The sequence below is a fragment of the Leiobunum rupestre genome, chromosome 8 (assembly GCF_980474605.1).
Source record: "Leiobunum rupestre chromosome 8, qqLeiRupe1.1.hap1, whole genome shotgun sequence".
NCBI lineage: Eukaryota > Metazoa > Arthropoda > Arachnida > Opiliones > Sclerosomatidae > Leiobunum > Leiobunum rupestre.
Genome location: NC_143391.1, coordinates 28,660,497 through 28,687,098, shown reverse-complemented (window position 1 = coordinate 28,687,098; position 26,602 = coordinate 28,660,497). Strand labels below are relative to the sequence as shown.

Below are 26,602 nucleotides of genomic sequence, written 5' to 3'. Positions count from 1 at the left end.
CGTTTGATTTCGGGATTTATTGTCGGGTTTCGAGATTTCCCGTTTGATTTCGGGATTTATTGTCGGGTTTCGAGATTTCCCGTTTGATTTCGGGATTTATTGTCGGGTTTCGAGATTTCCCGTTTGATTTCGGGATTTATTGTCGGGTTTCGAGATTTCCCGTTTGATTTCGGGATTTATTGTCGGGTTTCGAGATTTCCCGTTTGATTTCGGGATTTATTGTCGGGTTTCGAGATTTCCCGTTTGATTTCGGGATTTATTGTCGGGTTTCGAGATTTCCCGTTGGATTTCGGGATTTATTGTCGGGTTTCGAGATTTCCCGTTGGATTTCGGGATTTATTGTCGGTTTTCGAGATTTCCCGTTGGATTTCGGGATTTATTGTCGGGTTTCGAGATTTCCCGTTGGATTTCGGGATTTATTGTCGGGTTTCGAGATTTCCCGTTGGATTTCGGGATTTATTGTCGGGTTTCAAGATTTCCCGTTGGATTTCGGGATTTATTGTCGGGTTTCAAGATTTCCCGTTGGATTTCGGGATTTCTTAGAATGTCCAAGCCCTCGTTGTGAACAAATATATTTCTAAACTTTGCTATAGTCTCCGTGAAGGTATTGGCTGGTCGAGCTTGAAATTGATAGAATTAAGGTTTCAAATTTAAAGACGTTGCATAAAGCTAACGCGCTTCTTATTTGGATTATTTCTACAGCGTCGGTCACACTATCGCTTAAAACCAGTTTTCATGGATAGTTTGTCGAAAGTTACTTTTACACGTAAGCGGTAGAAAACGGTTTGAATCGGTTTAAAACGATATTCAGGAAAAGTGTGAATACGGCTTAAGTTTCATTGTTCAAAACTGGTAACGAAACTGATTTAAACTTTGCTTTAAGGTCTAGTTTGACCGTAACGTTAATGTCAAGCGAAAGGCCCTCTAGTACCATAAAATTTACAGCGTTTCTGTAGACAAACTTTACATTGTTTATTTTTACTTATTTTTGATCGGAGCTTTTCAAAAGCTCACGATCCCCTCTTTATTCAATTTCTAGATGAGACACTGCTTAATTTAACAGTATTTACTATAGAATACGTTGAGCTTAGGAACCCAATTGAATCAGATTCGAAAGACCCATAACGTTTCTATAGAACTCTAAATATTCTTTAGTAAAAAACTATTTATGTGTAAGGTTTTCGTACTGAAAAACAATGTTAATTCGCTGGGAAATTAGTTAAGATTACGTTCACGGCCCAAAGAAATTTAATGAATTTAGTCCCCTTAAAGCTACATTCACGTCTTTTGACATTTCCGAGATTAAGCGAAGTAAAATGGGGAAAAAACGAGATACGTCGGTCGATAGTCCTTCCAGGCAAATAGGCACTGAACAAACAACAATTTGAAAGATTGAAATTATCTCATTAGCTCTCATTCTCCATTTGAACGGATTTTCTCGACAATTCCGGATTATCTCTAATTTGTTCTATTTTGTAGGTTTTTGGACGACAACGAGCTGGAACTTCTTCCACCCGGAATTTTTCGTAAATTGGAAAATCTGACTACTCTGTAAGTGGTTCGTTAAGATTTTCCGATTCAAAAGCCTCCTTAAATAAAGGTCTGGTTCCGCGTAATTGGCACTGTACGCGCATTGACGAATAATTGGAGCGAAGCTCCCTCATTAGCTACTCAAATGACATTTGGTGGAACGCTGTTTTTTTAGAGTATCCGACCAAATGTACAAACGGAGCTAACGAGTCTTCCGTGTTCTAACGAATGCCAAATTTTAAATTGTAAACTGATACCACACTTCCTTTGTTTGGTCAATGGCAAAATATTTCGAAATAAATTTTGGTAAATTTAATATCACGCTTTGTTCTCGAAGACAGTTAACATTAGCCATTTGCAGCGATATTTCTTAATGTTGACAAGGGGTTTCAAACGCACCGAAAAAAGAGTTCGCACTTTCACCTTAGCCAAATAATTGAGCTTCGATTGATAATTGAGCCAAATTATTGGTGGGTTGGAGACTTATACCAAATTCCCCAAAAAGCGCCATTTTTTTTATACCTTTATAAAATTTCGCACTTAATTCCAAAGGTAATTAACGTCAGTCCAATGATCTTTCAAGATTCAAGCAGGGCCGGCTTATCCATAAGGCACACTAGGCAAAGTGCCTAGGGCCTACGAAAATTTTAGTAGACATTAGGGCCTGCGATTCCATAAAATAGGGCCTACGAAGGTCCGAAAAGTCGGTAAATGAGAGATTTTTGCCTAAGGCCTACGGAAAGGTTAAAACGGCCCTGGATTCAAGAGAGAACATATTTATTCTTAGAGAGACAGTGACGAGGTCAGGGGTGGGCTAGGCGGGCTATTGCCTACTTTTTATTTTACTTGGAGGCCCACAAATCGATCACCCCTCAAGTTAAATGCGGGACCCCAAGCCAGACCACTTATATTGTAAATTTGTAACAGTGTATAATATAGCTAACTTTTGAGAAAAACTTATTATTCTACTGAGATTAGTAAAGGATTCTAGCACCATCACAGTTTCAAAAAGTCTACTTAAAACAACATAAGCTACCTATAATTAAATTAAATTACTCAAACAAAATATAAAAACGCAACAACAGACATTACTCAAGACTATTAACAACCCGACCGAGACAATCACGATATGATAATGTTGTCATGAAACAACTATAGTAAACGATATAATTGTTATTAAAATTTGAGTTTTGACTTCGCGGAAAATATCACAAACGTTAAACGTTAGAAATAACACGATTTTCATCGCTCTGGATTGGCCAATAATAAGAAGGATTCAAATGGTTGTAGTGCCAAAAATAGGCCTAACGTACAAAGAGAGCTTTCTTCAATTTTTGAGCGAATCGAGCGAAGCGAGCGTAGCTCTCTTAGCAGCGAGTTCAATATGAAAGTTTTGTCCGTCCGTCCGTCCGTCCGTTAGTAAGTTTCAAAGGAGGGGGGCGGAAGAGAAAGAGGAATGGTATGAGCCACGGGTTGCGAGAGAGAGAGAGAGAGAGCGAGAGGGTAGAGGGGAGCGCTCGGCGGGGATAGGAGCGAGTTGTACGGGAACGTTTTGTAGAGAAGTAGAGGGGGATGGGGGCTATGATAATTTGCAGAAATTTCGCAATATCTCGAAAACAGTAATTGATGAGGGGAATCCCTTCGAGGGTTTTTTTATTGAGAGATAGGGAAACTGGCAATGGTACTATAGGCAAAGTCATGGATATTATCTATATTTCCACCGATACTCGCGAGTATTTAAACGAGTTGCCACTTTGTGTGCTTGTTAATTTTCCAACATACTCAGGTCCGTCGTTATACAACAAGCTGATACCGATCCCACCAGTCACCGTTTCGTTTAAAAAGGGGGCGGCCACTTCTACTCGTAAGCAATTCCCACTGCAACTTGCTTACGCAATCAGCATTCATCGTTCCCAGGGCTTAACACTTGAGCAAGCAGTTGTTGATCTCGGACCCAACGAATTCGCTCTAGGCATGGCATACGTTGCCGTTTCGCGCGTAAAAAACATTGGACGGCATAATTTTCGATCCCGGATTTAACGTAGAACGACTTTTGAAAGTCAATAGTAAGACCGGGCTAGCTTTAAAAAAAAAAAAGAACTGGAGAGGCTGAAACTACTATGATATGTATGTCATAAAAATAAAAGTTATTACCTTAATTTCTTTAAATGTGTGTTCAATATTTGAATTATTTATATTGTCGCTAGCTCGTTCCGCTCAGGTTTTTGTCAAAAATACCCGTTGGAGTTTTGTGACGCCCTAGTAAATATACAAACACCTATGGTGGGCCTATATTCGTTAATAAGACTTCGAGTAATGGGTTCCAGATGTTCGATCCGAAGGTGCTGGTCACCGAGTGAAAGTTAATGGGCTTGGATTCAGCGGCGAGTTTTCTGCCCAGATTCTCCCCGGACCCCCGAAGTCGACGTTTGTGGGGCGACCACTGCGAGGAGATAGCGAAGCTTCCCTCTCTTCTTTTATTGAAATGTTGTAAGTAATTGTAACCCCGTTTAGCCACCCCCGTTTTATGACTGAGAGTGCCACGCGAGAACCATTACCAGTTTTATTTTATTTTAAGCGTTGTTTTATTGTTGTATCCCCTCTTCGGCGAGTGTTTGTGTTCCCCATCTGTGATGTTTTTGTGCGGCGTTGACGTTAGATCTTTGGACATCCAAGAGCGCACCATGGATCCAACAGAGACCAAATAGTGCCACTATACATAGAGTGGGTATGAAGGACTCGTAATCTTGGGTTGAGATGCGGACTCGGTCCGTTAAAATTTAAAAGGATACGTGGGCGGTTTGTAACTTGGGAATGGTCACATGACCAGAGCTACTAGAAAACGGACTAAAATGGGCGCAAAAGGGGAAGAAGGTCACGACGAGAGAGTGAAGACAATTGAACTCTGCCTCGCTTAACGAGGTCGAATGTGAGGGCTCTGAAAGAGAGACGCCGATTCTAAAAAGACGCTAGCAAGAGTCGCGCGTGGCGCGCAATTATGTTATCGCGAGTGCGGTCGTAAGGTCAAGCGCGGGTGTGCATAAAATGCCACCGTTCTCTTAAAACGACATCGCCTCGTCCGCATCAGCGCCGACCCATCAGTCGGAAAATCAAGAATTGGCTACCAGCACAATAATCGAACTGGACAAAGGACTAATATGTTGTAAATATAATTTTAATAATCCCTAATGTCTAATTCCCCGCGTGTTATATATATTGCATGATTAATAGTTTATTTAAGTCGCGAAGGGAAGCACTTCCAATTATATATGTTTGTTTTCGTAACGTTTAATTTTAATTCTACTTTTTATTTACACTATTAAATCTTTTGGTACTCTCAGCTTTTCGTTTTCAGTTTAGTATAAGCCTAGAAATATTCATACCCCTAGGCAACAACTGAACCACGTTTAAGTTTAACACCGAGTGATACCATTGGTGGTTATGCGAATGGATTTCAACCCGGGATAAAGTCTAAACAGTGTATAACCCTTTTGGTAGATGATATTTAGTGTCGGCTCGAAAGATAATCCCCGTATGTTTGTTTGGTTGGGACACTCTCGCAGTCTGTAGGTTGGGAGTCCGGATTAAAACCGTCACAGATTGGAGAGCTTGAATGTGAAAGGTGGACTGAAACTCATCTGTATTAACTGGGCCTACTAACTAACTAATACGCTCCCCTTTATTTTACGGAAGAGAGGTTAGCAGAAATTTAAAATCAACAACCATTTATTTTCAAAATAAGAATTACACGCTGAAAGAGTTCAGAAGGAGAGACTGCCCAAACTATCCATCTTTGAGGTTTATTATCTAAAACCCATTTAAAAAAAGTATTAAAACGAATAACCCTTGCCTAATGACATAGCTTTTTTCGCATTTAATAAATGGTGCTCCACCGTTAGCATCTAATTTTTTTGTAAAACTTGTAGAAGTTGCTGAGGACTTATAACGATATAGGCTCAATGGTGGAATAGGCTTAATGGTCGGAACTTTCCAAAAGGTAGAGCGAGGATAGAGCTAGGTCAGGAGGGGGGGCTAATAAAGCTTAATCCTAAAGGCCCGACTAGTAGTTAATCCACCATAGTAGGCTTAGACGAGGCATTAAGAGTGTCCTTCCAAACCAAGAGTTGTGCTTTGAAGGATTCGTTCTGTGATAGTCGAGTTCTCTGGTCTGCACAAAATCCCTCCACTTTAATCCGTAATCGCGTGTGGTTCCGTAATGAACCGAGTTAAGGCGGATACACACATAAAGCTCGCAAGCGTCGTTTAGAACCAAGTACGCGCACTGAGAGAAAAAGCTGTAGAATTTACAGAAATATTCTACAGCACCCGTTCTGTATTTTTTTAAATACAGTACTATACAGTTTAATTTACTATATTCAAGAAATATTTACAGTATAAATTACAGGATATTTCATAGGTATTTAAAATACAAGGGCTTCATGTAGTATTTATCGTTGAATTAGACACACAGACGGTCGTCTGTGTGTATATATAGGTAGTCTCGAGTTTAACATTAAAACCTCTTCCTTCCCCCACCGTAACGCTATGGAAAAATTAACCCGTTTTTCCACCAAATGCTATGGGACTTTCTAATGGGCTTCACGCTATGGCAAAATCAACTACTTTTTGCGCATTTTTAACTTAAGAATGGTTTATCCGATTGTTTTAATTTTTTTAACGGAATCTTCGTTTGAGAGTAGGTTGTGTGCTTTTGTATAATTTATTAAATTAATTGCCAAATAAGTCTTTAAAAATTAATTTACAAACGTTCTTGTAAAATTTGATACCACCAGATGTCGATACAACTACAGCTCCTAATATTTTAACCTTGGTTGTCTAGCCTCTATTGATTATGTCTATACTCCAGCGGTTCCCAAAAGGTGTTCCGCGGAACCCTAGGGTTCCGTGGAAGGATCACAGGGGCTCCGAGAATTCGCAGCGCGGCCATCTTTGTTTGTGTCAAGAGTCTTTTAAGATAAGTAAAAAAATTAGTTGGGGTTCCACCAGAATTAGGTGGATAATTTAGGGTTCCATAGCAAAATAAATTTGGGAACCGCTGCTCTACTCTATCATAAAAATTAAAATGTCGTATCGCCACGATGCACTAGCTCGTGTTTTACCTAAGCCTTGGCTTACACTTCGATTATTAATTTTTTTGTACTTTCCTGTTTGTTGTCCGTGCGTGGTCGAATGGTTAAATGAGAGATATCTGCCCTAAATGCGGTTGAGGGATAAACGAGTTCGAGTCTCGTCAAAAGAGAGTTAATCTCTTTATAGTTAAGATTTTAATTTGATAATACATATTAATTTATATCCTGTTTACTTAATCTATACAAGACGGAATCATATTATTTTAATTAATACTATTATTATTCAGTGGCGTAGACAAGGGGGTTTTCGAGGTCCAGACTCCCGGTCCTTGGGCCTAGCTTTGACTGTACTACATTTTCACCCCCTTCTCGACCCCCTCTTAACATTCACATACTTAGATCCCCTTTGTCGAATTTCTGGCTACACAGTGTTGGGTAAAATACTTTCATTTCGGTATTTAAAAAATACTGAATACTCAAACGATAAAGTATTTAAAATGACTATTTTGATGGATAAAGTATTTTTGCTGAAAAAATCAGTATTTTGTTCAAAATACAAAAATGTATTTAAAATATAATACTAAATTCATTTCTTTAAAGTATTTGAAATAAAATACAAAATACTGAAAAAGTATTTAAAATACTACTACTATGTAAGTTAATGTTTAATTTAATCTTCCTTTCGCACTAGAAACAAGACGTTTCTAAGGAGTATGCCTATTCAACCGAATCCCATTTGAAAGAATTTTTCTAGCAACAATTTCAATTTATTGGCATGGTATGATTTTTCTTAAATATCTGAATTTATGAGCTTCAAGGATATAACAGGGTACGTGACGAATTTAATTTTTTCAGACTAAAGTACACCTCACTTTAGGAAATATGTGGAACTTGTAGGTCATCCATCACACGGGACCGTTTTAAATGTTATTAATTGGCGGTATTTTCAAAAATTTAATATTGTTTGTATGCAAGTACAGAATGTAAATTTTTGGGGGTTAAATACAAATTATTGGCTGACACTGAACATCGCAATGAATATTGTACCACGGGTTACGTGCTGTCACATGGAGTAGTATAAGATAGGTTAGGTTAGGTTATCCCCCATACGAAATGTTTTGATATTAGTACATATTGAACTAATAAAACAGCTCTTCGTCAGTTTTACTTCGCCCAATTTTATTGTTTTCGTAACACATAAAGTATAAATTGAAATCCGGCCTATTTGGCGAGTTTTTCGATCGCACGGGAATCGATTGAATGGGCCAAGAGCGTTTCTAATGCAGTTAAATGCATATTTATTAACTTTTTTAACTGGTAAAAATCAGAGGTACCAATGCCCTCCTTGCCCCACCCGAATGACATCCCTGTACATATGATACATTCCCTATTGAAAATATAATGGTTTTTTAGTATCCGCGGCTCCGCCTAATTTAGTAGTAGTTACGGTATAGCGACATCTTTTATGGCGTTAAAAACCTACACTCAATAATTTGCCACTTGGTTTTTTTAAATATTTAGATTTAAATATTTTTGAAAATGATAGCTTTGAAAATAACACTGGTGGTACGCTAAATAACCACACTGGTGGTAAAAGAAATAATCTTAATAGTCATACGAGGAATGACCTCAGTAGTTTAAATTCTGATTATAATAATAATGGGAATTTTGAACGACTAGTTGTTCGCAATTCTAGTGGTAATACAATGAACCAGGGCCGTAAATTTGTTCAGCAACAAATTTAACTAATGAAAAAAAAACATACATAAAAAATTAACCTTCCATACCTTAAAAAAAGGAACTGACTTTAGAAAATCAATTATCGATTTAGAGTGGTCAGTGTCCTCTTATTGTAAATGCTGATGAAGGGAATGGTGAAAAACTAAAAGAGAACAACATTCTTGGAATTGTGGCGCTATTTGTTATATTAGGCTTATGTCTGTAGAAAGAATTGTAGACATTTTCAAGACAACAGGTAATTCCAAAAAGGATGTTTGGCTTGAAATATTTAGCACTATTGACAAGTGTGCTGGTTCTAACCAAGTTAGAATGGGTCACTGCCTTGATTCTAAGAAATGTACGAGTTATTCGAGAACTCTGAGGGAATTCGCTCTACATTTTAGTGCGCGTCGTATTCTTCTAAAACATATTTACAAGGTTAAAGCTTGGTCTGACCTTTAAAATAGGTAATTTTGATAAGCTACAGCAGGGGCGTAGGAACCGGGAGGGGAAGGGGGGGCAATGCCCCTCCCTAGAATTTTGGTAGGAGGGGCAACTAATGTTATTGCCCCCTCCAACTTTTTGGTCAGTTGAAATCTTCAAAAGACTCAAATTCTCATTTTAAAAGCATATACAGCTTATAGAACCTCAACTGTGTTTAAATTTCAGTATTTCCCGCCAATTTACATAGTGTTAAACAGTACACATGCATTCGGAGAAGCTACACTCCATTAAAAATTAGAAACCATTCTCCAGACCCCTGTTCGTTTCACTTTGCCCCCTCCAACTTCTAGAACGTTCCTACGCCCCTGAGCTACAGTGTCTAATAAAGTACATTGCGGCGTTCAAGGTAAGTTTACGGAAAGCGAATATTGAATCTGACTCAGACGTAGTGCAACCTTCATTAGACGAGTCTGATCTGCTATCTAAGTATGGCAAGCAGCTAGTAAGTTGCTGTAAAGAGATGTACGAGTTTCATGATTCGCATTGCGATAGTTGTGAAAAGCTTTGTAAGAATAGCAAGCTCAAATCTGTGGGAAGTTGTTTTACACATATAATTTAGATAGCAATGAAGGCTTTTAATTGCTGCCTGGCAATTCAAAGAGCCTCAAATTACAGTGGCAGATATTTTAAAGGTTAATATTGCAGAGTTCGTTTTATGTTTGACGAAAAGCGATTATGCGTGTTATGTACGCAAAATCTTAAATCTGGTAAAACACCGCCGCAATGTTTTCTTAATGGCCTTCAAGTAGATCCCGTGCCAAATGATATTTCTAAATTAATTTTTATTGAGAAAATGCTAATACAGAAAGTCAAATGTTTCAAACTATTATTCGTCTACATACACTATTGGGGAAAAAATATTGTTAACCATTCTGGATTCCTCTTCCCTTAACTGAAAATGTGGAAATGACTCCTAAACATTTACCTACTGATCATCAATTATTTATTATAGTGAATGGGCTGCCTACCAAGAATAAAACTGTTTGGCAATCAGTGGTGGATATAAATTTAGTTAGGAATGCTTTACGAAATTAAAACCATTCACCCACTATATAATAATATAGATATTAGGGAGTTCACTGAAGAATTGCTTTATGGTATATAGCGCTAACGCTAAGGATATAAAAATTTCTTCTAACGAGAAGTCTTTGCTTCGCAGAATCTCTGCAGTTGAACCGAAATAATTATTTGACCGCTATTCAATTCACCATGTAAATAGCAAAAATGCGCAGGGTATTTCAGATTATTTCCAAGTGAAGAAAATTGAAGAAAGTGGAATGAGCATTTGGGAAAAAATCTGGATTTAATGAGCTTTCCGGACTTATTTGTAACTGGTAATTATGGAAAATACTCTGAAAGACCATTTGCCAAGCTGTCTGAATCAGATTTTTGTCCTCAAAGAATTTTAAACAAGGATAGAAGGTTCTCTAAAAATGAACATAACCTCTTTCATCTTCTTTATGACAGTGGAATCAAAGGTTTGTCGAATAGTATCGATCATTTGTCTCGTATGAGTGCTAACAAAAATCTTTCAGTTAGTTCGTTAGTTAATCAAATTGAAAGCAATGATAAAGAGTTGGAAGCTGGTTTGACAGCTTACATGCCAAATGTGCGAGCCACTCAAAAGTATTGGTATAAGCGATGCGGTGAAGTGAAAACAATGTGTTTTTATTATGGTCCACCTACGTGTCTTATAACTCTAAATACGATTGGATTGAGCTACGTTATCATTTGCGATCTTTTTACCCATCCAGGGAAAAAGGTTCTAAAATTCCAGTTGGTGATCTTTGCAGTAATGACCCAGTTGCCGTAACACGACATTTTCATAATAGGTTTCAAGCTGTTTGGCAAAATCTCATTATGAGTAAAGAAAACCCAGTTTTGGGGGAAGTTGAACATTTTTTGCAGGGTAGAATACAAAGTCGAGGTGCTCCTCATATTCATTTTATTTTATGGATACAAAACGCACCGAAAATTGGCGATGCACCTAATAAGGTCGTTATGAACTTTATCCAAAAACATGCCACTTGTGCGTTGCCAAACAAGACTAAAAGCCCAACGTTGTACGATTTAGTATCCAAGTATCAATGGCACAAATGCAATCGAACTTGTTTGAGGAGGAAAAAATCTGGTGATAAGTTTATAACGCATTGTCGTTTCAAGTTTCCCAGAGAAGTTACTAGTATAGGTAAACTGAATGAAGTTGACACCACTATAAGACATCATGTCTCCGGAAAATCGTTGAAAAAGCCCTATTCGCTGGCTAGAACAACGGCTGAAATACAAATTAATGTTTATAACTGTTAAAAAACAACAAACGTAAACAAATATTTTTTTATCATTTTTTAAAGCTTAATTCTTATCTAGTTTTTTATTGTGTATATATATCGTGGTTCTTCTTTAATAAAGCACGATTCTGTGGTTTGACAGTTAAATGAATACAGTTGTTCCTCTTTGTGGTTTCCTCTACTTCTATCGACTTAGTATCTTTATCATGGTAGCAGAGCGTGGTTAGGATAGGAGTAGTCAGAGGTCGGGTGCTGAAGCTGTTACCTGGTTGCTGGTGTTCCGGAACCATATTCTTTTGGTTGTTCCTGTTCAAGCGATATTTCTTCAACAAGGTGAAATCATGGCAGAGGACTTAGCTGGGTTTCAAAAATTGCGGGGATCGTCAAATTGGTCAAACTGGAGGTTTGGCGTCGAGATATTGTTGATGGAGAAAGCTGGTGCACATGAGGTTGTTACAGGAGAATTTAACTTTCCAACTCCACTAGCAGGCACTCCGACAGCAGTACAGCAGGCTGAGTACACCAAGCAGTGTGCTGCGTGGGAAAAGGGCAACAAGGCTGCGAAGGTCATAATTGCGAAGATGGTTGATTCAAGCGATTTTCCGTTAATACGAGTCCACTCCAACGCCAGAGATATGTGGATCGCATTACATAACGCATATGAACCGAAAACCGACCAGGAGGCCTTAAATCTGCAGTTTGAACGGTCGAAGTCGATGTTTAAGAGTCCTTCAGAGTTGATGTTAAAATACATAATGCGTATCAGAGAGCTTGCAGACCGAATGGGCGAGTTCGGGGTCAAACCTAATGATGCCAGCATTATTGTCAAAATTCTATATGGGCTTCCTGAAGAATTCGATACAATCAACGAACTTTGGTTTACTAGACCAGCCGCACAACGTACACTTGATGTCCTATCGTCTACCCTCATAACAGCAGAGAAGAGACACAGTCTTCGGGCAAGTCAGCGCTCGGAGTTGCCGACGGTCAAAGATGAAGTTTTATTTTCTTCGTCCAGGCGTTCACCCAATAAAGCCCAGATGTTGGATAAAAGCACGTACGATGTGGACTCAGCTGCGGGAACAAGTAGTACCGGGAGTCGGAAATTTTCACATCGGAAATATGTCCAATGCTTCAACTGCAGAAAATGGGGACATTATCGAAGTGAGTGCAAGGCTCCAAGACGAAAGAGACCAGGTTCCAGAAATATGGCAAATACTGCGGAACTATTGATAGGAGAGGCAAATATTAATTCAGATTTGGGTGATCGTTTCATTGTGGACACCGGAGCCACGAGTCACATGGCATACAATTTTACCTGGTTCACGGAGTATCAGAAGTTCGACACGCCTGTTCCAGTTACCCTTGGAAATGGGACACAGATACAAGCGCTTGGAAAAGGCTCTATAGAAGTAGACGCTATTATTGGCACAGATTCGCAACTGTCTCAGATAACGGACGTTCTCTACGTACCGGACCTTCAGCGAAATCTTTATTCTATCAAATCGGCCAAGGAAAGGGGTCTCCGCTTCACCGATGTCGGCAGTCAGATGCGTTTCGATAGAGATGGTTCTACGAAGCTCATTGCGGATTATAACGGCGTGTTTTACACTTTGAACGTAAGGATTCGACGACATGAAGCTCACTTATCTTTTACGCCCTCTTTACAGCTCTGGCACGAACGCTTCTGCCACATTAGCAAGCAACAAGTCAAGGAGGTTCTTAACAAACTTGGTATTCAGTATGAAGCGAAAGATGTCATGTGCGGAGCCTGTATAGAAGGGAAGATGACTCATCGTCCGTTTCAAAGTCGCTCACAACGAGCAACCAAAATTGGCGAAATCCTTCACGCTGACGTTTGCGGCCCCATGGAAAAATCATCTTTCGGTGGCGCAAGATTCTTCGTCTGCTTCACCGATGATTTCTCTCGCTACCGACTGGTTTTCTTCTTGAAAAGTAAAGACGAAGTCCGTAAAGCGGTTGCCGACGTCATCAGATTTGTGGAAAAACAAAGCGGCTACCCGATAAAAGCGGTGCTCACAGATGGAGGGGGAGAATTCGACAATCGTGACGTTAAGTAAATGTTGTCACAAATCGGAGCTCAGTTCCGGAAGTCAAATCCCTATACGCAGCAACAGAACGGATGTTCAGAACGTTCTAATCGTACCATTCTGGATCTAGCAAGAACAATGTAGCGTTCAAAGAATCTTTCAAAGAGTTTTTGGGCCGAAGCCGTGAGTACAGCGGTGTTTACTTTGAATCAAGTCGGCACGAGTAGAGTAGATGACAAAACCCCGTACGAACTGTTCCACAACAAACGGCCAAGGGTTCAACGGCTCCAGGTATTTGGATCTGTATGTTATGTAAAAGTTCCAGATACAAGGCGATTGAAATGGGACCCCAAGGGTATTAAAGGAATTATGGTCGGCTACAACGAAGATGTTGACGGATTCCGGGTCTGGATCGAAGCAACAAACAAACTGGTCCTCAGCAGGGATGTCATTTTTCATATTGAAATCCCATATTCATCAAGCCCAGTTCCCACTGAAGAATCCGACGAAGTCCAGCCAAGTGTAGCCACGGATGGTGAGACGGTGTCAACAAAAGACGAGCCGTCAAATGAGCTTGCTCTACAACCTGAGGCAAGAGTTAAAGAGTATCAGATCAAGCTTCGAGAACGAACGAAGTCTACTCCCCAGTCATACGTTGCGTTGCTATGCGAAGCAGAAGCACCACAGACTTACGACGAAGCACTCAGCTCCAAGGATTCAAACAAATGGGTAGACGCAATGAACAACGAGATGCAAGCTCTGTCTGAAAATCATACATGGGATCTTGTGGAGTCCAAATCTGTTCCGGAAGATAAGAAAATACTTTCCAGCCGCTGGATATATCGGATAAAGCAGAGTCACGACGGTATCGACGAACGTTACAAAGCCCGACTCGTCATTCGTGGATTTCTTTAGGTAGAAGGCGTCGATTACCACGAAACTTATAGTCCTGTCGCTCGATACGAGACCATCCGTGCCCTTTTAAGCCTGGCAGCAAATCAGAATCTTAACCTTTTCCAGTTTGATGTTAAAACAGCGTTCCTCAATGGCGTCCAACCAGACGTCTCAGACCGAGTTTGTAAATGAAACAGGAGCTTGTATGGACTAAAACAAGCTCCAAGATGTTGGAATAAGCGATTCTCTAATTTCCTGAGCAGCTTTATGCTAACGGCAAGTACAGCTGACCCTTGTATTTTCTATGACACGTCTAATGAATTATTTGTTGTCATTTACGTCGATGATGGTCTTGGGGCAGCACGCCATGAAGAGTTAAAGACTAGATTTCTTGACGGCCTTCGGTCAGAGTTTTAAATTACAATACAACCTCCGGTCCTCTATCTAGGACTCAGATTCAGAAGCTTTCCGATGGTTCTCTGTTTGTTAATCAAGAGAAGTATGCACGAAAAATTGTGGAGCGTTTCCGGATGCAGAATGCCAAAGCAGTATCCACTCTCATTGAGAAGCTGCCGTCTCCAACATCCCGATCTGAAGCTTCCGCTCTTAGCACGATACCTTACCGCGAAGCGGTGGGTAGCCTCAACTATATCGCCATTTGTTCCCGTCCAGACATTGCCTTTGCAGTGGGCGTTGTCTCTCGCTATCTCGACAGCTACACCGCTGAGCACTGGGAAATCGTGAAAAGAATCCTGAGATACCTCATTGGCACTTTGGATTGGGGGATCCTGTACAAAGTCGCATTCCAACCTGGTCTTCTTGAAGCGTTCAGTGATTCAGATCACGGCGCAGATCCAGATGGTCGTCGATCGGTCAGTGGCATGACGTTCTTGTTCAGTGGCGGAGTTATTTCTTGGGCCAGCCGTCGACAACGTGTAGTTGCTCTTTCATCAACGGAAGCAGAGTTCGTCGCAGCAAGCGAGACCGTCAAAGAGCTAGTATGGTTACAAGCACTCTTTAATGAAATCGCCCCTTTAAAGAAGACACCCATCCTGCAAATCGACAACCTAAGCGCAATACGTCTCATCAAGAATCCGGTTTTCCATAAACGCACAAAACACATAGACGTGCGGTATCACGCAATCCGTGAACGATATCAATCGGGAACACTTCAAGTGATGCATGTTCCACGAGATCAACAGGTTGCAGACATTCTAACCAAGGCTTCAGCCACGGGAGCGTTCCAGACATGCAGATTGCTGATGGGGTTAATATCCCTAAAAGACCTTCAACTTTAACTAATTTACTAATGTTGTTACAAATAATTATGTTTAAGGGGAAATGTTAAAAAACAACAAACGTAAACATAAATTTATTTATCATTTTTTAAAGCTTAATTCTTATCTAGTTTTTTTATTGTGTATATATATATCGTGGTTCTTCTTTAATAAAGCACGATTCTGTGGTTTGACAGTTAAATGAATACAGTTGTTCCTCTTTGTTGCTTCCTCTACTTCTATCGACTTAGTATCTTTATCAATAACCCTGTATTGCTTTTGACTTTCAAAGGTAACATGGACATTCAGTCTGTAGCGGATGATAAAATGGCTATTGCACGTGATATTACTTCGTACATTACGAAAAAAGAGAAATCTGATCAAGATAATTTGTGGAATGATTTGACGAATACAGTTGTTCGTAGTCGTCTTTGGGCTTTAGGCCTAAAAGCTATATCGGTACGAGAAATCCGCAGTTACCAGCCAGCTGATCGTTTAACACATTAGCATTTGTATGGAAAGTCAAATAGTTTCGTATTCGTTAATACTGCTCCTAAAGAACACAGAAAGCGCTTACTTAAGCGATATACAGATTTGCTATCTTTGAAAGAGAATGAGCCCGAAAGCACCGATATTTTTATGAAACAACAAGTCAATGATATTTACCCTAATCGCCTTGACAGTCGAGAAAACACTTGTTTGTATGATTGGGCGAGATTCTATTATCGTGTGCCAACAAAACCGAACTCAAAAGGTCCTTCTGAAATATTAAAATTAGAGAAAGGAGCTGGTTTCGTGAAGCCTTTTCTAGTTCAACATACGAAACACGATCCAACTAAATCTGAATTATTACTAGCTGTATTGTACTCACGTGAAAATGTTTTGAAAAAAAAATATTTTGTACTACTTAAAAAATTATTGTAAAGAAATATAATTGGAGAACTATGTCTACGATTTTTCTAAACAGTAAACCTAGTGGAAATAAATATAATTTTTGGTAATGTATTGTTAAATGTTCATTAATATAGTTTTGGTATGATAAGTGTCAATGTATGTTTTAAAATATTTCTTTTCATTGTATATTTCTACGTTTAAATACGTCCATTTTAAATTGATTATCGTTTCTGCACTTAGTTTTACACCAGAATCAAAACCATTTTATACATACTCTCGTAACAATAATTATAAATTCAAATTCGTAACAAATTTATATTTAGTGTTTCGTAATTTGAATTGAACTTATATCCCACGAAAATATATATTATATATAGTATATTATATATAATATATAATATATAATATAACTATATATAGTTATATTATATATAATATAATATAATATAATATAATATAAAATATTACAAATAAAACATTTCAAGAAATAGGTGTGTATAGTTCTTAAAAAGGGACATAGCTACGCTGAGTAAAGAAGGTGATATATAGGTAGACCTGAGTCATTCGTTGCGGCCAAGAAGGGACAGGTATTTGAATGGATAATAAATAGTTAAATTAATTGTAAATTAATTCCAATTAAGTTTTTTTTGGGGTTACACACATACGTAATTTACGATGTTACCGTATGCCTTTAAAATTGTGTAGTTTTTGACTATCGCCTTCTAGTGACCGACGCTGTATGTATATATCAAAACACACTAAAAACTACATAACCGTAATGGCAACCAAAATTGTTTATTACCCGTAAACCGCGTATTTGATTAATGAAAAAAACGTTGTTCAAGTTTTAACAAAGTGTACAACACCAATGTACAAATATCATCTTATGTATTGCTGTTTTCCTTTTCCCTGTCCCTTCTTGGCCGCAACGAATGACTCAGGTCTACCTATATATCACCTTCTTTACTCAGCGTAGCTGAGCTTTTTCTATAATAGTAATATATACATACATTTTCAGTACATATGATATTACTATTTGTTTTGAGTAAAAACTAGAGGTTTTTGTTTCAGATATTTGTAATAGAGGATAGCCATGTAGTTTCTATGGTAGAAATGTTATATATGAATATATTTGTTCAATACACATTACTATGTATTTACAGTAAAAAATGAAGACGATTTAAGGTATTTAAAATACAGGTAGTTCCTGTAGTTATGGTGGTCGAAGTTGAATTGCTACCAAACAGTAATAATCCATAGAAATTAATTATAGGTTGTAAATCCACTAATATGAAGAAAAGATTTTTAGCGACATCTCGTAAAAGCACCAATGGAGTCATATTTTTAATAACGTATCAAATGAAAACAAATTAATGTTTATACATTTAAAAGCAAATTCATCGCGTTAGTGTTTATGGTTTGAACTAAGTTTAATACGTGTCTGGATTCCGAGCCAATGAGTTGCATTACTATGTTGTGCACGTGTTTATGGCTCTTGCTTTGGACTCTAGTTCTGCTGAAGCTTATATTCGAAATATTTAGCAAATTTGTTGAATATTTTTTCCAATTAAAGTACCTTATTGGTTAAAAATTAATTACGGAAATGTTTAGTGTACATAAAATTATTTTAAAAAAGGGTAATAAGAACAAATAAAATATATAATATAAATGTAAATTCCGTAAAATTTAGAGGTGTGTTGGAAATTTTAATTATTATTTCAGTTGTATACAATACAATGATTCTGGTTGAAAATTTTACTATGAGCTATTTGTATAAATTACAGGAATCTCAAGTAAACTATATTTACGAAACTTTCTCTAAAAAATACAGAACATTCCTGGCTACTGTGCGTCCAGGATTTCCATGTAATTTCTACGCCATATTTTTCTCTCAGTGTAGGATTTTTCCTAATTTCGCGTCGCGTCGCTCGCTTCGCCTCTCATGTGTGCAGCCGCCTTACCGAGCCTAACTTACCGCTTGAAGGCACCACGAATGTATTCATTTCTACCATGAAGTCTAACAATTTCTTTCTGTAATAGGGGCTAAGGATAGGCGGTCACTTTCTTGGGGTGTTCATTTCTACGAATAGATGCCTTTTACAGCTCGTTCAGATATCGCCAAAATATGCGGAATTTACGAAATCTATTAAAATGTAACGAAGGGGGGACAATAATAAAAATAATATCGTTCAACTAAATTTGAGAATAATCTAACCATAGAGAACCGACCCCACGCTACAACAGCGATAAATTCCGGGTTTCGCCACTTTCACTATTGGGGCCTGCGATATTCATTAAATTTAAATCTAAATCTAAATAGGTGTCTAGGGGGTATGGTGTAATAAAGAAATTTAGATATGAAGGTTGCCAAAGAAATATTTAATTGTAATACGATTATTTAAAAGAATTAATAATAATAATAATTATAATAGGAAATCTATGGGGTACCCAAATATAAGTTTCCCTAGACATTTCGCGACATTAAAAACAAATAAACCCGACAATTAATTAAATTTTATGACACAATTGAATTTATATTTAAGCAATCAAAATTAGACGAAAATTATAAATTAAGGGATTTAAAGCTCTTGGCCACGAAGGAACGTTTATGGACTTTTGATCCACGGAAAGTGGAAGGGTACTTAAGTGCCTCTGGCGAATGAAGCGTTGTCAACTCAATCAATGTAGATCTAGAAGACTTTCTTCCGAGTGTCATGGTTGGTTTTTGATACAGTGTCTCATCTCGTTCTCACCGTTGGGAAACGCGTCTTTTTGAACCTCTTGATTATCCACTTGTTAACACCACTCGAAAAGGGAACTCCGGCCAACGTACATTGCGCGCCGATTCACTTCACGATCTCGCGGTCTTCGACCGTGGTCAGTTTTTTTGGAGAACCACACTGAATTTACACACTTTTTTTTTCTCGAGCCCCCACCAAAAATCTCGATTCCAATCGTGTCCGTTCTTGTAAGGGACCTACGTCACAGGCTTTTTATCGAAAGCTACGTCACAGCAAGGATCCTATATGTTAGAATTTTCTATTTGGACTGCGTCCCACCATTGACCTGTTCGTTGTACGGTGGTACCTCTGATCACGTTTTTTTTAGAATATTATTTTATTTCGCTGTTTTCCTCAAAGGCTTGCCTCAAGCAGGCCCGTAGTCACGGGATGGGGGGGGGGGGCAATTCGGGGGCAATGCCCCCTCAAAAATAAATGTTGCCCCCTCAAATGAAGTTTTCATTTGCCCCCACCTGCCCCCTCAATTTAATCCATTCCCCCTCAAAAAATATTCTCTGCCCCTTCATCTTTATTAGATTTTTAAACTTCTATTCGTAGAAATTTTGCTTTTCGACTTGTTGTCTTGGTCTAAGGCTTAGATCGTTATTTATAGGTAACTATTTCTTATAGTTGTAGAATGGTCTGCTTCAGAAAGCAAGGGTGTTTTTTGTTAAACACCAAAAGCTTTTCACGGCGCCACTTATGTTAATTTTCGAAATTAGGTAACGAAAAAAATGTGCCCCCTCACAAAAAGCTACTGCCCCTTAACGAAAGTTTTCTGGCTACGGGCTGCCCTCAAGTCATCCCCATCAATCCTTGGGGAGTGCCACCTGGAAATGACATACCTTACCCTATTAGCACGTGCCGCTACCTTTATAAGTATGAAGAATTGATCCCTTCGATAACGGCATCAGGTACCACTTTGCAGCCATATCTGAACAGGCGAGTATGAGATCTATCGTGCTGTCAGTAGGGTTTGACGAATGCTGAGTTATCTCTGCGGTATTCAACGTGATCGTATTACCAGCCTCCTCCATCCGCTCCCGCGCCTTATTTGTCCGGCTCGAGAGAAAATGAGAAGTGACTTGTTTCGGAAAATACTTTTCTTTCATCCACGAACCTGCCAGCTAGGAGCAACAAACACAGCACCCCACACTAGGATAACGCAACCCGTCAAAAGTCGTGGATTTTCTTGCGTACAGTTTTCATTGGTTAGACGCTTTAGCGCCTGCTGCCGTCGGAAGGGGAAAATTCGGAAATTGTCTTCCCCCCGCCCGTAAAACGTTCAGCGTAAAGGCTCGTCCAATGAAATTCGTACACAACAGTGCGTTAGCGTGTTTAAAGGCTAGCTGCGTTTGTTGCTCCTAGCTGGCAGCATCGCTCCCCAGAGTCCAAATGATATTCTTTTATTTCATCATCCACCATATCGTAAGACAAGGCGGTAAAAGGGACACAGTTAACAAACAAGTCGGCCCAGCCAGAATATTAATTCCACATCGTAAAAATTTGAAGGCAGTCGGAGGCACCCTAATTCATTTTGGGTTCCTACGTCAACAAGGCCGTTATTGTTTTGCGTTTTATTTGGCGTCATATTATCGGCACAGAAAATGTAGAAATCTTTTATGAACAAACTGGTATAAAAGTGTTATTTTTACGTCAAACAATAATGTTTATGGAAAACTCGGACTGAATTATAAACATAAACATTTATTGGATGGTTTTCGTATTATACGCTACGGTTTTATACTCTCGATAGCGCATTGATGTATCATAAATATTTCTTGCCGTAGAGGTTCTACAATTATTGAACGCACAATTTTGCGAGCCCTCTAGCACTAAAATTTAAATTTAAAACGCGATAGTACGATAGGGCTCGGCGTTCGGATAAGAAATTTCTTTTATATCCATATCCTAAAATTATCCGAATTGAAACTTATTTGTTGCATATTAAATCATATAATAATCGCAAATAATATCCATAAATAAACAGTTAATCGAAATTTTTAGAATTAATTGAAATTTTGGCAGTTAATTTATCCGTTTCCCCGAGCTCTAATATTTTCAATCGATTGAAGTATCATAATCATTTCTGGTCTTAGCGGTTCCAGAGATACCCATGGCCAATTTTGTGTGCCACTAGTGCCCTAATTTCAATTTCAAACACGAGGGTACGATATTTTCAATCGGTTGGCATATCATAAACCGTTCTCGTCGTAGCAGTTCCGGAGATATAGCCCAGGACAGATACGGTTTGACCCGGAACATTTTCCCATAAAGATGAAAATTGGTACATAGGTAGTTTTGGACCCCAAAAAAAATAAACTAAAAGTCCCCACCTCTAGAACGTGAGCTTCCGACGCCATCTTGGAAAATGGCCGCCAAGCACGCCTGACGTCATAAATTAAATGAAAGTGTCCAAAAATGTTAAAAATTGGTACATTATACATTTAAGGCTTTCTGAATAGTATTGTAATTTTGTTTTGGTGTACAACCGATATTTTGGCCGCCATCTTGGAAAATGGCAGCCAAAAAGGTTTTCCACATAACTTTCCACTATATGTTTCAATATGTTTGAAAATTGGTATATAGTTTTATTACGGCCTTTGGAACATCTTTACAAAATCTTATGTATCTGCGACCGTTATTTCGTCCGCCATCTTAGAAAATGGCGGACTGCAATGCCGAATTTCGCATTCAAAATTGAATGATATAGTCCGATTGTTTTCAAATTTGGTAAATTTTTTGATTGTGACGCTGAGAACACTATTACAAAATCTTAAAGGTATCTGACGGTTACTTCGTTCGCCATCTTGGAAAATGACCATCTGGAAAATATTCACCTTGTCGATAGCATTCTTATAACCATTTCGAATCACTTTAGGGTTAGATTGTTAGCTTTTATAATCTGTAAAATGAAAACCGGTGATACACATATAACGCATTTATTTGTAGAAAACATTTTATTGGGAAATACCCAAAACTGTTTAATTAACTATATAATAAGTACATGATGTTTTCTTTGGCGATGTATCGTTTTTCATCATTTATATTCGAACTGTCGATGGGCTTTCCTTTCCCTCTACAGGCCACGTGTTTTAATTTAATAGAGAACGGTCTATATCCCCGGGTCCTGGCAGTATATGGCCCATGAGGTACTGATTGGGGCCCCTAGGTCAAGGAGGGGGAGAAAGTCAATAACATTTTGAAAACGTTAGTGGAGCCCGGGGTCTAAAACATTTGCCCCGGGCCAAAAAAAAATAGCACGGCTCTGGCGGTAGTTTAAAGAGGTTCATGGGGCTCCTTATAGGAGTACACTGATATTTATAGAGGTATACCGTACACGACGTTAAAGGGGTCAGCTAGGTTACTGATATGAGTACGAGTTCTAAAGCAGTCTAAAAGGTTTCTTAGAGGAGTCTATAGGAGTACTTCGAAATTTTATAGTAAAGGCGTTATACAATCTAATAAACCGGTTCTAAACGATCAAATGTGTTTCTTATAGTGGTACACGGTTATTTTTGGAGGTACAAAATCTTTAATATATCAGTGATTAAATTTAAACCAGAAAAAAATCATATTTATTCAATCCTGCCATTTTGATCTTTCAAATCGTTGCAGTGGCGCACGCGGGTGGGGGCAGAAGGGCCGGGCCCCCTCCAAGAACAAAAAGAAAACTCGGTTTTTTTCTAATTATTACAACTAAAGCAGTCGAAAGAGTTTTGATCTTCACGGGCCCCCTCCAGAAAACAAACCTGGGTGCGCCACTGGATCGTTGTTAGGAAACTGCGCGATATTGTGTAGCAATTTTGGTGCAATCCTTTACCTCGGTGTACGATAAGTATCGTCGTTTTATACATGAGAAAATATATGGATATACAAAATCTTAAATATATCAGTGATTAAATTTATGGCTTTATGAATTATACGATCAATGCAACTATGTGGGACCCGGTCGAAGGTCAGGCTCCCCAGCTACTTCCTAATATTTACAAATCGCAAATTATAATCTCGTCGTCTTCTTCAATCAAATATTTCCAAGGGTTACTTCAGATCATACCAAACATTGCATAGCAAACGAGACCAGATCTTTTGCAATCGCAGTTTTTAGGGCAAGTCGTTCTACAGTTACACGAAATGAGTGTGAATATGTGTGTACGCGTTTTACAGGCAAACGCTCATTCGTAAAGGGGTAATTTAAAAGTAATTTAAGCTCACAAAAATTGATATTAATCGTTAGAGATATATTTGAAACCATATCATTTGTTTCCATTCTGTAACCGTAAAGAAGTAACTCGCAACTCTTTCCTTACTCTCTATGAACTACTGAAATCAGAAAACGGTTACTTGCTCCAGAATGGTTAGTTAGCAAAGTATTATTCATGTAACGACTAATAGATTTTAAATTTTAATATCTACATATATAAACCGGTGTGTTTTAATTTCGAAATGTCTTGCTAGAGAGATGGGCAACGACATTTATTATTATTTGGACAAAGAAAGATGGATGTTTCTTGGTACGAGCTGCAGCAACTGATAAATATTTCATTGAATATTTTAAGAATATATAAATAGTTTTGGGCATTTCCTAATTAAATGTGTTATATTATTATTATTAAATGTGTTATATTATTTATATACTGTATACATATACATTTGTATCACCGGTTTTCATTTTCCAGATTTTAAAAGCTAATAATCTAACCCTAAAGTGATTCGAAATAGTTATAAGAATGCTATCGACAAGGTGAATATTTTCCAGACGGCCATTTTCCAAGATGGCGAACGAAGTAACCGTCAGATACCTTTAAGATTTTGTAATAGTGTTCTCAGCGTCACAATCAAAAAATTTACCAAATTTGAAAACAATCGGACTATATCATTTAATTTTGAATGCGAAATTCGGCATTGCAGTCCGCCATTTTCTAAGATGGCGGACGAAATAACGGTCGCAGATACATAAGATTTTGTAACCATGTTCCAAAGGCCGTAATAAAACTATATACCAATTTTCAAACATATTGAAACATATAGTGGAAAGTTACGTGGAAAACCTTTTTGGCTGCCATTTTCCAAGATGGCGGCCAAAATAACGGTTGTACACCAAAACAAAATTACAATACTATTCAGAAAGCCTTAAATGTATAATGTACCAATTTTTAACATTTTTGGACACTTTCATTTAATTTATGACGTCAGGCGTGCTTGGCGGCCATTTTCCAAGATGGCGTCGGAAGCTCACGTTCTAGAGGTGGGGACTTTTAGTATATTTTTTTTGGGGTCCAAAACTACCTATGTACCAATTTTCATCTTTATGGGAAAATGTTCTGGGTCAAGCCCTTTTTTGGCCTATCTGTCCTGGGCTAATATTGAATGCGACGTTTCGCGGGAGCCCATACGGCGTTCCAGACGTCATACTTCAATTAGGGGGACGTAAAATCACCTTTGAATAATAACTGTGGAGTGACACTGGCATTATTAGATAAAGAGAATCAGTACCAATAAAGCGATAAGGCCACGGGGATGACGCTTATAAAAATGAATAATAATCAGCTAGGCTAATACCAAGAATGTATTTATTTATACTCAGGGAGAATGAATATGCCGAGATCATTTCTAGCGTTTCTCCAATTCCACCCGATGGGGCCCCCAGTATGCTCCTCCGCTTTAATAAAATCAAGTAATACTGCCATCTCATTGGTTCTTAAAACTTACGTTTTTCGACGCGATTAACGCTGCTGCGAGGACGCAAAAAATAAGACCGCCTCCTCCCCCCCCCCCCCTTAGCGTGACGGGGTTAGTGCCTCAACGTGTCCGTCGATAGTCTCGACATATTCATTCTCCCTGAGTATAAATAAATACATTCTTGCTAATACTCAAGGCACCTCCCTTGGGAATAAGTCATCTAGCGACTTTTAATGCCATTAATTCAGGAGGGTGACAGTGGAAAGCCCGTCACTTGATAATGTTTGCGAATTTAGAATCAGAAATAGAAATTTACCTTCGAAGAATCGAAGATAAAAACAGGTATATTAAATATGGCAACGCTACTGTTTTGAGCTAGATACCTATGTAAGGGACCTACTTGGACCCAAAATCATGTTAAAAATAATTAAATTAAATTAGATGCTATTAAAAATGAACGTTTTCTTACGTATTTGGTAATGAATAAACAATTAAAAACCACTTTAGTTACATAATAAAATGACTAGTTGTCATTCATGTTTATTCATTAAATTAAGTGCCCTTGAGAAATTTTGGGATATGGTTAATTTAAGTCCCGCCAAATCACTGCTAATTAGTTTTAAGTAATCAAACTTGGTTTAGTCCTGACAAAAGGTTATTAGAGGTGTTGTAATGATGACAACACCTTACTACAAACTACTAACATTCTGATGAAACCAATTAAATTGTATTCTCTTACTTGGAAGATGTTTCTCGGAACAACTAGCACTTTCGCTTCGCAGCAAGAGGAGCCAGGTTTGACCCCTGTAGCTTGTGACAATGGGTGAAAACTCGCCTTCTGATGCGTAGAGTTTACAAGTTATCTCCCGACCGAGCTTTTCGGTTTCCCCTTTACATAAAAACTTGTAGAGGTTAACGGTAATAGTAAGTGCAGGCACGTTGTAATTAGATTGTGCCACCGGGCCCTAATGTTGTATAGCACCATCTTCAGCATTTAGTCGCAGTAAAAACCTTCCTTTATGCGCAAATAACTTGAGGGATATTCCTAGTAGCGACCATAGCCACTAGAAGGTGCCTCTTTTTAATACGTACCACTTAATAACGGATGGGTATTCATAGAAAAGAACCTAGCTCAAGACCTTTACTTAGGGACCCTATCTGCTAAAGGCCATATTGACACGTGTCTAATCCTAAATAGGTCCTTATCGAGGAACCGACTGACTTTCATCAGCGAAAACAGCTTCCAGGGACTCTACAACGTGGTCTCTCTGTAAGTAAACACACACTTTTACTGTTCTCGCGTAAATTCAAATAACTAAATTCCGTTTTTCCACTAATGAGTATAATAACCACATTCGAGTTACCTGGTTTTGGAAATAAGGTGGTGAAACGCGAACACGTTAATTTCATGTAAATTAATTTTTAGACAAACTGAAATTTTTCAAGGTACCTGGTCTTGGAAATAAGGTAGTGAAACGCGAGCACGGTAATTTGAATAATTTTTTTTGACAAACTGAATTTTTCGAGTTACCTGGTTTTGGAAATAAGGTATCGAAACGTGAACACGTTAATTTAAATTAATTTTTAGACAAACCGAAAATATCAATAGTAACTCAATCATCTTGTCCTTCAATATAATCAGTACACTATCTCAACAACCTAGTGCAACCTTGGATTAAGAATATGTTCTTAATCCAAGGTGCAACAACGATCCAACTTCTGGGTTCCGATTTAAAAAAATAACTGGGCTACCGAGGGTTTGATACTGGCTATCAATTGACGTATCATTTACCATTTTACTACAAACCGGTGAAGAGTATATAGGCCCTAAAGGGGGCGTCAACGGCGGCGGCTACGTACAAAGTGAAACTAGTACATACAAATCCCTTAGGG

General features: G+C 38.4%; 1 protein-coding gene across 1 annotated transcript in view; it reads left to right on the top strand.

The window, feature by feature from the left end:
- The window catches only part of LOC149933028 (uncharacterized), an 86,519-nt gene that overhangs the window by 42,780 nt on the left and 17,137 nt on the right, over positions 1–26,602 (top strand). Inside the window, exons 11-12 of the mRNA XM_090157224.1 lie at positions 1,480–1,551; positions 25,908–25,979. Coding sequence (XP_090013350.1) covers positions 1,480–1,551; positions 25,908–25,979 — 144 coding nt within the window. The remainder of the gene's footprint in view (positions 1–1,479; positions 1,552–25,907; positions 25,980–26,602) is intronic.